This window comes from Micromesistius poutassou (genome assembly GCF_964030765.1).
Source record: "Micromesistius poutassou genome assembly, chromosome: 13".
NCBI lineage: Eukaryota > Metazoa > Chordata > Actinopteri > Gadiformes > Gadidae > Micromesistius > Micromesistius poutassou.
This window is the reverse complement of record NC_140283.1, coordinates 5,269,121-5,281,745: the sequence shown is the minus strand read 5'-3', so window position 1 is coordinate 5,281,745 and position 12,625 is coordinate 5,269,121. Positions and strand designations below refer to the sequence as shown.

General features: G+C 46.0%; 2 protein-coding genes across 2 annotated transcripts in view; one reads left to right on the top strand and one right to left on the bottom strand.

Annotated features, from left to right (window-relative positions):
* The window catches only part of vwf (von Willebrand factor), a gene marked incomplete at its 5' end in the record, with an annotated part of 29,780 nt that extends 25,640 nt beyond the window's left edge, over nucleotides 1–4,140 (top strand). Inside the window, 11 exon segments of the mRNA XM_084477837.1 lie at nucleotides 212–414; nucleotides 577–726; nucleotides 995–1,111; nucleotides 1,251–1,431; nucleotides 1,683–1,723; nucleotides 1,901–2,017; nucleotides 2,505–2,603; nucleotides 3,116–3,244; nucleotides 3,332–3,371; nucleotides 3,479–3,576; nucleotides 3,848–4,140. Of these exon segments, the coding sequence (XP_084333963.1) occupies nucleotides 212–414; nucleotides 577–726; nucleotides 995–1,111; nucleotides 1,251–1,431; nucleotides 1,683–1,723; nucleotides 1,901–2,017; nucleotides 2,505–2,603; nucleotides 3,116–3,244; nucleotides 3,332–3,371; nucleotides 3,479–3,576; nucleotides 3,848–4,033 (1,361 nt within the window). The 3' untranslated portion in view covers nucleotides 4,034–4,140.
* A 1,960-nt stretch (nucleotides 4,141–6,100) lies between these two features.
* Nucleotides 6,101–11,427, bottom strand: LOC311357535 (purine nucleoside phosphorylase-like; the record flags this gene model as incomplete). Its single annotated transcript, XM_084477512.1, has 6 exons — nucleotides 6,101–6,318; nucleotides 6,988–7,178; nucleotides 8,283–8,458; nucleotides 9,207–9,310; nucleotides 9,646–9,809; nucleotides 11,393–11,427. 6 exons carry the CDS (start codon nucleotides 11,425–11,427, stop codon nucleotides 6,101–6,103), a joined length of 888 nt encoding a protein of 295 aa, XP_084333638.1.
* Nucleotides 11,428–12,625: the final 1,198 nt, after the last annotated feature.

The following is a 12,625-nucleotide window of genomic DNA, read 5'->3' as shown; positions in this document are numbered from 1 at the left end:
GGACTCACATTGCCTGTGTGAGTTACCTGTTACTGGACATTTTCGGTTACCAGGTAAAGTTAGTCTGACGATCTGGCTACAGCCCCTCAAATGAGGGTGTGTGAGAAGGCACTTATTTGAATGTGATCGTGGGGGGGGAGTTGCTCCAACAGGCTGGTTTGGTTTTCATGAACAGCCTTAAAGTTCCATAATAAACTTGATTATTTCTCAGTTTGCCAAAAGGAGTGTCCTCCACAAGACCCCATCTCCTGCCCCGCCCACCGCCGGCCCGCGGTCAGGAAGACCCTGTGCTGTGATGTGGCTGAGTGTGTGTGTGACTGCCTCAACACCACCCACTCCTGTCCCCCGGGCTTCACCACATCCTCCTCCACCAACGACTGCGGCTGCACAGAGACCAGCTGCCTGCCAGACAAGGTGTGTGTGTGTGTGTGTGTGTGTCTGTGTCTGTGTCTGTGTCTGTGTCTGTCTTTCTGTCTGTCTGTCTGTCTGTCTGTCTGTCTGTCTGTCTCCCACAAAGGTTTTTTATCCCCGGTTCTAGCTCTGTTTTTTCACCGATCAACATCTCTCCATGTCCAGGTGTGTGTTGTCGGGGGCGTGGTTTACCCGGTGGGGAACCAATGGGAAGACGGATGTCAGAAGTGCAGCTGCTCACAGGTCCAGGACCAGCACACGTCACTGCACATCGCCCAGTGTACACCGCCAGTCTGTGACAAGGACTGTGAACCGGTAAGGAACACACACACACACACACACACACACACACACACGTATATCATGTGTGTTAGCACTACACAGCGTGTAACATGTGTATTAGCACTACACAGTGTGTAACATGTGTATTAGAGCTACACAGTGTGTAACATGTGTATTAGCACTACACAGTGTGTAACATGTGTATTAGCGCTACACAGCATGTATAACATGTGTATTAGCGCTACACAGCATGTATAACATGTGTATTAGCGCTACATGTGGCTAAGCAGGCTTTCCGCAGGGCTTGTCCTACGTGCCATCAGAGGGGGAGTGCTGTGGCAGATGCCGGAAGACCAGCTGTGTGGAGTCGGAGGGAAAGATGCGAGGCGACTCCTTGATAGGGAGACGTCTCAGACAGGTATAACGCTTTAACATAGAAACATATCATAGCATGGCACAACATGAGGTCACCTCATTCATGGTCTGCAATTGGGACTATTGCAAGGGAGGTGATTTCTTTGATAGCTTCAGCCGATGGCCGTTCTCTCCGTCTCCAGGTGGGGGAGGTGTGGAAGTCTCCAGAAGATAAGTGTGTCCTCCTCTCGTGTGTGAGGATGAGTGACGAGGTGTTCATCACCGCCTCCAACATGAGCTGCTCCGGGATGGAGACTCCCGAGTGCCCACTGGGAACGTCGCTGAGCTGCAACACGTTAGACTGCTGCCCCCGCTGCCACTGTGGTACACACACACACACACACACACGTGCACTCACACACATGCACACATGCACTCACACACATGCACAAGCACACACACACACACACACACACACACACACACACACACACACGGCCACCAGAGGGCCTCTCAGACCAGGGCTGGCGTGTTATGTTAAATGTCACTCCAATTACTGCCAAGCTTGTTGTTGAAATGAAGCTATAATAATAATTAGATTATGTGTCCTCTTGTCTCTGCTATTCTTTCTACAGCTCCCTTAGACGCATGTGTCGTCAACCAAACTGTGATAGGAGTAAGTTATGCTGCACAGCCTCCTTCTGTTCACTATAGATGGATTGATGGAAAGATGGATAAATATAAATATAGATAGATAGATAGAAGTAACATATCACCAAACAGATGTTTAACCTCAATGGGACTGAACTGGTAGAATGAGAGTTAAATAAAGATGTCTTGTGGTTGTGAGCAGGCAGGGGAAAGGTTGATGGTGGACGCGTGTACACACTGTGAGTGCTTCGTGGAGAACGGACCTGTGAAGAAATACAAACTGTCCTGCAGAAAAACCCACTGTGCCCCCTGCCCTGAGGTACGTCTTCATCATCACCCTCATCATCCTCCTCATCCTCATCATCATCACCCTCCTCATCCTCATCATCATCCTCATCATCATCATGCTCATCATCATCATCCTCATCATCATCCTCCTCCTCCAACTGCAGTCATCATCATCGACAATATCAACATAGAACTTCATCATCATCATTATCATCATAATCATCATCACGATCACCATCATCATTATCATCATAATCATCATCACGATCACCATCATCATTCTCTTACCGCCATAATCCTCACACTATTCCTAACCATCATCTTCTTGTGTCATTGCTTCTTAACCCGCTGCATTGTACTGAGCCACAGAACATGATGTGTGGCTTGATTGCATTTCTGTGAATGAATCCCGGTGTTTCTGACGCAGTAAGTACCTCTGCTCCCGCTCTGGTTCCTACGTCATTATCCCAACACAGAGGACGTGACCCCCTGTTGACGATGTGCTGTGCTGTTTCCAGGGTTACATGGAGGAGGCGGAGCCAGGGGCCTGTTGTGCCCGCTGTATTCCCACGGCGTGTGTTCTGACCCGGCCAGACGGACACATCATCAGTCTGCAGGTCAGCGTCCACTATCCAAAACAATGCTAGTTCTTAATCTTAATCCTGTATTCATCATCGGCATGGGGGCGGCATGCGGCTCAGGGGGTAGAGGGGGTAGACTGGTAAACAGAAGGTTGCTAGTTCCATCCCCGGCTCCTCCTAGCTGAGTGTCGAGGTGTCCCTGAGCAAGACGCCTCACCCTGACTGCCCCCGACGAGCTGGCTGTGGCCTTGCATGGCTGACACCGCCATTGGTGTGCGAATGGGTTCATGAATGGGTGAATGTTAGGCAGTATTGTACAGCACTTACCATTTATGCACACATTTATGCACTTACCATTTATGCACAGCTACACACACACACACACACACAAACACACACACATGCACACACACACACACACACAAACGTAAGCAAGCAGGAAGGCATGCATGTATTGGCAGACAGACTAATGCTGGACATACAGGTGCCTCTCTCTCACACAGTCACACACAAACACAAACATGACAGATCTGTTGCTCTGTCTCTAGATAAACGCAACACGCGAGGAAGGCTGCAACTTGTACACCTGCAGGATCAACGCTAAAGGATACCTGGTGATGGAGAATAAAATGACCACCTGCGCGCCGTTTGACCAGCAGGTCTGCCTGGACGCGGGGGTAAGTCATCATGTCCCACACACACTGTGTTCACGCGTCACCGCGCGGGTGGGCAGCACCGTGTGATGTTGTCTCTGTTCTCCTCAGGGGAAGGTCAGTCGCATCGGAACCAGCTGCTGTGAGATGTGTGAGTAGAGCGTACAGAGTCCACGCATGCCGGTCGGAGGTGTGAATCCTGGGCTGATTCAACACGCAGACTTCAACACATTCATGTTTGTGATTTTTGTAAATCAGGTACGGAGCCGGAATGCAGAAAGACCAGGGGAACACTGGGCTATATCAGAGTCGGGGACTGCAAGTCAGAGCAAAAGATAGAGTTGAACTATTGTGAGGTGAGAGAAGCATTCACACACACACACAGACACGCACACACACACACACTCACAAAATACAGACGACCTGTACACTCCTCAACCTCAACTATCTCACTCTTCCTCTCTCCCATCAAAACCGGGACAGTCTCTTTCTCTCTCTCACACACACACACACACACACACACACACACACACACACACACACACACACACACACACACACACACACAGACAAACACATCATCCGGTTGCATGGTTCTTGAAGCGCGTTGCCGGTGTTGTGTTTCAGGGGAAGTGTGACAGCAGGACCTCGTACACCGTGGACGCGGCCGTGCTGCAGCAGCAGTGTGTGTGCTGCTCCCCCCAGAGGACCGAGGCGCTCAGCGTGGCCGTCCTCTGTGGCAACGGCACCCGGAGCCTCCACACGGTGCAGTCCGTGACCGAGTGTGACTGCGCGTCTAAACATTGCACCTAGGCGGGATGAGATGAAACCGCAACACAAGAGTCTTTTGGGGGTTTCATCTGCATTTGTTATCCGTGTACCAACTTAGTATCATGTAATAAACACCCAGTATAAACTTCTGTATTGCAGTGCTTATCGTCGTCCATTTACCATTCACTGTAAGCTGGATATAATCAGCCTTCAAGCATGTTTTATCTATCTAGGTTCTCACATGGGGGTAAACAATATTGACTGATGATGCATGATGAAAAACAAATAAAAATGGTTAGAATTTCTTTCCAAACTTTGCTACAACACTGTCAACATATATATTTACTTGTATCTGACACTGTGATATGCATCAACATTGAGTGAGATCTACGGATGTCATTGAATGTAAACTGGGATTGAATGGCTTCTATCTGAGCCACATTCCACATGTGACCATATGGTGAACCTCTGGGGGAGGACGTGAGACAAAGAGGGTTGTGTGTATGCAGAGTGAATACAGGGTGGGGGTTAAGGGAAGACTGTGTGCCTCCATGGTCCTGATGAGAGTGTCAGCACATTGAGTGTGTGACAGGGATAGGGGTGGTGGTCTGTGTCTGTCTGTTTTTAACCTTTGAGCAAGATGGATTGAATCTAATTGATTCACATGGAAACCATATATTTAATTGTGTGCCCACCAACCACACATACACACACACACACACACACACACACACACACACACACACACACACACACACACACACACCAACCGCAATTGCACACAAATGTTGACCAAACATGAGGGATCCTTTTTCACCCTTTTTTTATTGTTATTGAAAAATACATTTTGGAGAGAGAATAGAGAGAAAGAGAGCTTCAATAAGTGCATGTTGTTTAATGTTAATATTACACGTCCCTTTTAATCAAACCATTTTTTTCTGGATTCAGAATCTTTCAATCTTTCCCATAATCAAATAAGTAAAACAACAACAAAAAAACGCTTTTCCTGAGTGAGCATTATCCTATATGTAAACGTATGTAATAAGTGTTATTCAGTTATTGAGTGCCATCTATCTGTTTCAGTGTTAGCCTTCATCTTTAAGCCTGGTGCAAAGTAAAGAGGTCACTTCCTGACCCTGGTGTCTGGGTCTCTTCAGTGCTCATACATACAGACAGAGAGGACCTGGCCGGTGAGCACAACCCCACACCTGGAAACATTCAAAACGCCTCAGCAGGTACAATGATTCTGGCTCCAATTACAGTTTTGCACACAGCGAACGCATAAGAACAATATTCTTGCCATAGCAGATTAATATTATTATTAAGACTTTGGTCTATGCATTTTAAATTGTGCGATCGTGCCAACTGTTCAGCTATTCTGAGGCAAAATGCTTGATCCATCAAACAGAGCTCCTGAAAATCCTTTCAACAAGACCGTGTTGGGGGTGTCTCCTCATCTACCTTGCCGGTGGAAGTGCCCTGAGGACTGGGAAGCTTCCACATCCAATACAGACGATGCTTGGATGATGGAGTTTATAAATCAATGGACATTATTAAATATAAATAACTTTATAGGTAGTTTCTCCTAAAATATAACTCTTTGATAAATATTTTATATATTTCTTTATATTAATGAATTCCCTGATTATTCCTTGATTATCAGTTAAAGTAACTACGTTTGTTTTCTGCTTCACTTGTTCGGACTGCTGATGAGAATATTAAGTCGAATTCCGACGGTGTTACATTATGAATACATACCATTATTGCACATCTACCCAACACTTAAAAGCATTTTCCTAAGTAAAAGTGATTATCAAACCCTAAAGCCAACACCCTATATAACGCCTGAACCCAAACTAAAACCTACACTAACCAGTGTGCAGGCTGAGTCCACACTGGGTGGTCAAGGGTTAAGGTGCATTCACCCGACCCGGGGTCAACATGCACACCGTTAGGTTGGGCGGTGTGTTCCGAACACAGCACAGTTTAAACCTCACACTAAATCAGCTGCAGCTCCAAGCAGTCTAGCCTTTTGGGACTGTGCGGCCCGTCTACCGGGTGTGACGTTACGTCGTGCGTCCCGCCGGCGTCGACCGCTGCGTCTCAAGGTCACAGGTCCTCAGGGTCCTCGGGCATCGTGGCTAGGACTCCTCGGACGAGCTTTTGGAGGTCCTGGGTGCGCATGCGGGTGGTCTCCAGCACCTCGGCGTGGTTGGCCCTCAGCTGGCTGTCGTAGTCGCTCACCACCAGGTTGGTGATGAGCGAGAGGCCCAGGACACGCAGGCCGCAGTGGCGGGCCACCACCACCTCCGGCGCTGTGCTCATTCCTATGGACGCACGACACATTGCAACATGAGGACACACTCAGTGACGTGGATAATAGACGTTGGTTTTCATTTATTTTGTTGTCATTTCTGGGGGGGGGGGGGAGGTTTGGCTTGCTGTAAGGAATGTGAAAGTGACGTCACACTGTGTTGAACGCTATGGTGAGCCGTGTTTAGAAGCACTCTGCCTCGGTTGTTCTGTTATGTCTGACTAGATGGCGCCTGGCGTGACATACCTTCACATAACACTTATTATAGTCTGCACCTTTAGATGTGTCAGGGCACGGGTAGTGGGCTATGCTAGTGAAGATAAGTTGACTCCCCATGGCCTGGTACATACGGGAGCAGACCCATAATTGTTCCAACGTTGTAAATTGACTAAAAATGTTACAAGCAACACCTGTGTAGACGTGTGTTCGCTGTACACCTGCATCACTCATGGTGACTGATAGCCTGGGGCTGGCTGGCTGCATACATCTTAAACAGGATGAACCGGCCATCACAACAAACATGGCAAACCTTTGAAGGTATGCATATCTGCATATCTGCATACCTAAACCAGCTTTACTGACTCGGGCCAGGTGAGGCTGCTTTAACCAGCCAACCTCCACATGCACACTCCACTCCAGTGTTGTACACACACATCACTTCAGCCGTGGAGCTGCCACTCACCCACTGCGTCGGCTCCCATGGTGCGCAGAGCTCTCCCCTCTGCGATGCTCTCGAAGGTGGGGCCGCTCACCATGCAGTAGACCCCCTGCTGCACGAAGGCCCCGATGCCCTGCTCCTCGGCCGTCTGCTTGGCCAAGGCGATCAGGTCGCGGTCGTAAGCGTCGGACATGCAAGGGAAGCGCACACCGAACCTGGGGACAGAGAGAGACCGCTCGCTGAATGAACCCCGTCACGTGATTGGCTAATGCTTTGGCCAATGTTTTAAGTGCTGTTTTATTCTTCTTATTGCTTATTCAATAACACGCAGGTTTAAGCAAGCACTCCGATTGGTCAATTCCCATTCTCGAGCGTGTTTAAATGCCTGGTGAAAGAACGGACAAAAAGATCATGCCTAATTATAGAAAGTATCGCTACGCTAACTAGCCGAAACTACTTTTATGAGCCTAGTTTCCATAACAACGTTCAACTGACCAAGAGTCGGCTATCGTTACTATAGGAAGTATTTTCTGATGGAGATGAACTCGGGCAGAAAGCTTGAATTTGAGGGCAAATTAACCCACAATATGAAAATATTTTACAATATTGTTGATAATGAAGATGGTTTGTGTTATTGAATCGCAATCTTACACTCGATGGAGTTCTTGAATGTCATTATTGGTACTTGAAGCACAGGCCTTCGGAACTCGGTGCAAGCGCCTCGTTTCTACGGCTGTGCTTTGCGTACCAATAATGACATTCAATGACGCCATCTCGTGTAAGATTGCTTAAGTGTATGGTGTATGCACTTGAGGCATGAGAGCTAGGATGTATGATTTACACAGCACACTTGAGAAACTATGTTCAAGATAAGGAAAAATACTAAAGATCAACCAAAAGGGACCGTTTATACTCGCCAAGCAGCAAACAACATAAAGTGGTTAACCAATTTCAACTGCTTGATGGGTTTGCCTGGAAATACCCTGTAGAGTTAGGGAAGTTACAGATGAGGGAGATAGTCTGAGCTCTCTGCCACAATGACTGTGTGGTGAAGCTAATACATGCAGACCACCCGGACGCACCTACACACTGATACGCATGAAAGCATTCAGGCATAGGGACGTACACGCAGACATCGTATTTTGTGACAGATTGAATCACACAAAAGAAGAATTATAATATTGCAATCATATTAATTTTCAACATCATGGACAGCTTATGCATTGAGAGACAATCATGAATGTACCCCACTGTAAAAGTGGTCTTATTAGAGAGAAGTAAGATGCATTCTGAACCACACTTCCCCTAGCATGGAGCACCTGTCGTCGTTGGGGCCACGAAGGGGGTTGTTTCCCACCAGGCCCGGCAGGTTGATGTGGTCCTTGATCAGCATGATGTCGCCCACGCTGAAGCTGCTGTTGAGGCCCCCGGCCGCGTTGGTCACCACCAGCGTTCTCACGCCGAGCAGGAAGAACACACGCACGGGGTACGTCACCTGGAGGTACGCACGCACGCACACACACACACACACACACACACACACACACACACACACAAACACATATACAGGTATCAGAATCAGAATCAGAATTGCTTTTATTACATCTTATTGAACAAGTACACAAAAGTACAATTCTTAGGCTGGGTCCCTTAACAGCCATACAACTCAACATAACAACCTTTTCCAAAAATAAATTAGGAGCACAATGAAAAAGATAATTTTGACATTCAAATGCAATTTCAAACGTAATAACAGGGTGGTGCAATGGACAATAAAACATTTTATATTTTCAGGCACCACTTCAGAGCTTACAAAAGTGGAACGGTTTAAACATTGTATAAAATGGAACACACAGGGCCAAAGTACACTCTGGTGAGCACAAGGATTGAAGAGGCTCCAACAGAGATCTGTCATCCCACATGATAAGTGAACCAAAGCAGTGAGGAACAGGTGTTTACTATTGTAAAGAGATGAATATGTTTATCAATAAAAACTAAACAAACTTGTTATTTATTGCATACTACATTATGCTAATGAGCCTAAATAACCCTTGTATAGGTACTATCCTTCGTAGGTGTGGAAGATGAGCCTAACTCACCTTGTATAGACAATAGTCTCATGGGTGTGGAAGATGAGCCTAACTCACCTTGTATAGACAATAGTCTCATGGGTGTGGAAGATGAGCCTAACTCACCTTGTATAGACAATAGTCTCATGGGTGTGGAAGATGAGCCTAACTCACCTTGTACACGTCATAGCCTTCATAGGTGTGGAAGCGGCCCTGCATGCAGACACACTGCTGGCCCTCCAGGGTCCCAAACACCAGTTGACCCTGATGGCCCTCCACTGGAAACACATACACACACACACACATGCACAAACACAAGCACCCATGCACACACACACACACACACACACACACACACACACACACACACACACACACACACACACACACACACACACACACACGGCCAATGGAAAAGTTCAGCTTGTGGTGTGAGGAAATTCCTCACATACATTACATAATAAGTGATTTATAAACACAATGATCCCCAACATGATTCACCGGTTATTACATAAATGCATACGCATGCATACGCATTACGCACGTGTACGTGCACACACACACACACACACACACACACACACACACACACACACACACAAAGAGCTCTCACCGGTGGTTTGGGGGAAGTTTGGGATGTCTTTGTAGGGGATGACAACCCTGTTCTCCAGCAGCTCTGCCAGTCCACCCAGCCCAGAGCCACAGATAATGGCCACTTTAGGACGCTGCTCCGTGTGGGAGCGCAACCAGGCGGCCGTAGCCTCATAGTCCTCGTAACTGTGTGGAGGAAAGACACAAAAAAACAAGGAATACCCAGTATGGATATACATTGATGGAAAGATTTATCTTATCATATTTATCAGAGGCCCCAGCATCAAATGAATGGCCTCTGTGGATACGGGTTTGTCCCAGTGTCCGTGTCTGTGATTTTGACGGTTTTGCTTTCATTTGTGACACAGGTCAGTTGTGAGTGTGTTAGTTCTAGGGCTAATCCGACACACCTTTGACATTGTAATTTAGATCGTAATATTAATATTAAGAAATCATATTGCAATTGTATTCTTATTTATATTTCCCTTACAGTTAGTCTTGTCAATCAAAGATGTCAACCTGGAAATAATTGAAGTAACAAAGGGGGTGACTTTGCCAAGGGGGGTTTGTGTACAACATGTTGGTTTTACCTTTTTGTCAATGGATTCAAAATGCAGGCCTGATGCAATTGGCAGCATGCCAATAACACATGGTTCTTTAGAAACCCTTGTTTTAACTCTGTCAGCATATGGTAATTACAGTCCACACACACGCACACACGCGCACGCGCACGTACACACGCACACACTACAGTCGGTTGGGACATGTCGGCTAACCATTTTAATAAGTCATTTATAATCACAATGAACCGAGTGAGGATGATCCAAACTCAAATTAAATGTGGATAAGACTGAAGATGATATGAAACAAAGGCTAGAATTTTTTAAAACAGTCAAACATATTTTTCATTTAAAGATGAACGATAAATCATGAGGCGGGATGAGAATGTGTAAGCTGCTTGTCAGGTTCAAGTCCTGCAACCACTTTCTTCTAATCAGGATTCAAGAAAATAATACTTGTAATAATACAAGTTCGTTTGTAAACTGACAAACAATAAATATGTTATGCAGCAGTAGCATTGCCTAACTCCCTTGAGTCCTACAACATGTTTTAACCCCTCCGTGATTTACGTTATGGGCTGGCGGCGGAGCTGTCCGTGGTGCTGCATTATAGCCCCTCGAAGGAATGCAATAGACATTTCGCCCTCTGCTCACCCCAGACCCCATGTCTGCATTGCATTGGTTGGTGTGGAAGGGGCCGCTTGCAATTCAAATGATTCGGTTGGAAGGTTAGAGCTGCGCCTCCCAAATACAAATGAGTGCAGGGAACTCGGCGTGCAGAGAAATCGGTAGTGTCTCTTTAAACCGAGACCACATTCTCGCGTGGGTTGAATGACAACGTAAAATGGGATATAGAGTTAATGTGTAAAGCAAAAATATTACTCCATTAACATTTGAGTATATTGCTCAGTGGACAGTGCATAATAGACCAGGTCTTATTTTTTTATGTTAACGAGCAGTCACGAATATAAGGGCAGAACCTAAAATAAAGCAGCGCAATAGGCATCGAATAATATCATGGTATTATATTCTCAAGTAGAACTTCGCCTATTAGGACGAGTTCTGCACCGATGTTTTGGGTCCATATGCTGTAACCATTATTGGACCTCAGCGTTTAACTGGACACTTGGGCAGCCTTGACAAACATGTAAGCAAGAAGAGGCTTATTCCTCTCCATGCAGCCCATTGCTATGACCATTCGCATCTCACCTGCACCGATGGGACGCGGGTGCCGTGGTTTCCATGTCTGATGATCAAAGTGATGGTTTACGGATGCGACGAGTGGGCTGCAGGAGCGATGGGTTTACGGAAATTGAAAGCTGGATATAGTTTCAAGGCAGTGGGCTGGTAAAGAGACTCCGAGGGGATCACGCTTTAAGTAAAGTCGAGTGGGCTGGGATGACAGACAGGGGGCGGAGTCGTCCCTTGGAAACGCTCGCGCGGACCATATCATGTAAAACAGAATGGGCAACCTGCTGCCGCGAGCGCTGCTCGGCGGACACCAGGAACGAGAGCGGGCGGGAAACAGGCAGAATATTGTTGAAACAATCCGTGTTATGGTAGAGAGAGAACAACAACAACTAAAAAAAAAAAAAATCATTACCGAGTAGCCTAGGCTACGCTACGTTTTATTTGTTTTGCAAATATGTACTGCTTTTGCAGTGTAACTGTTTGTTTCCCATGCCAATAAAGCTCGTTTGAATTGAAATTATAGAGAGATAAGACTCTAGACTACAATTAAGACTATATTTCTTGAGTTAAATTGCGCCAAGATGAAAGTTTGTAGGGCTGTTAGGTGTCAAAGCCACGACCAATGAGAAGCCGGTTTATTGGGTAGCGCTGGTAACTGTTGCCACGGCAAACACACCTGACAGCAACAAAGACTGTCTCTATGCATATAGGTTTCATGTACACTGGGCACCCTGGGCACCCCCACTACTTTTTGAAATGGACAATTTTGTACACTTTTAAAATAATAATTAGTTCAAGTAAATCTGAAACATTGCTAGTACCAAGAAATATTAACTAACAAATGAGAACGTTTGGAGAAAGGTTTTCTTGCACAATATGAAAACATACAATGCCATGTCAATGTAGAATAAATTGTGATGCACATGCACGTGTAACGTGTAGACCTTTACTAGCATAGGTAATGCCCTTTTTGATAATGCCCATTATACATCTTTGTGTGCCAGTCATTACTCACACAGATTCTGAATAAACATTTGCAGATTCCTGTTCATATTCACAAATCAAAACATTTGTACATAGTTACATATATATGAAAAATATATATGACGTCAATTTTTTCATATATATATATAACTAACAATTTTTATCAACCAGCTAATCTCTAAGGGCCAGCTAATCTCTATGCTAAAACTGGCCACTGTAGAAATACACTTTTTAAAATCTTCTACCTAAAGCCTTAAAGCGGTAAAA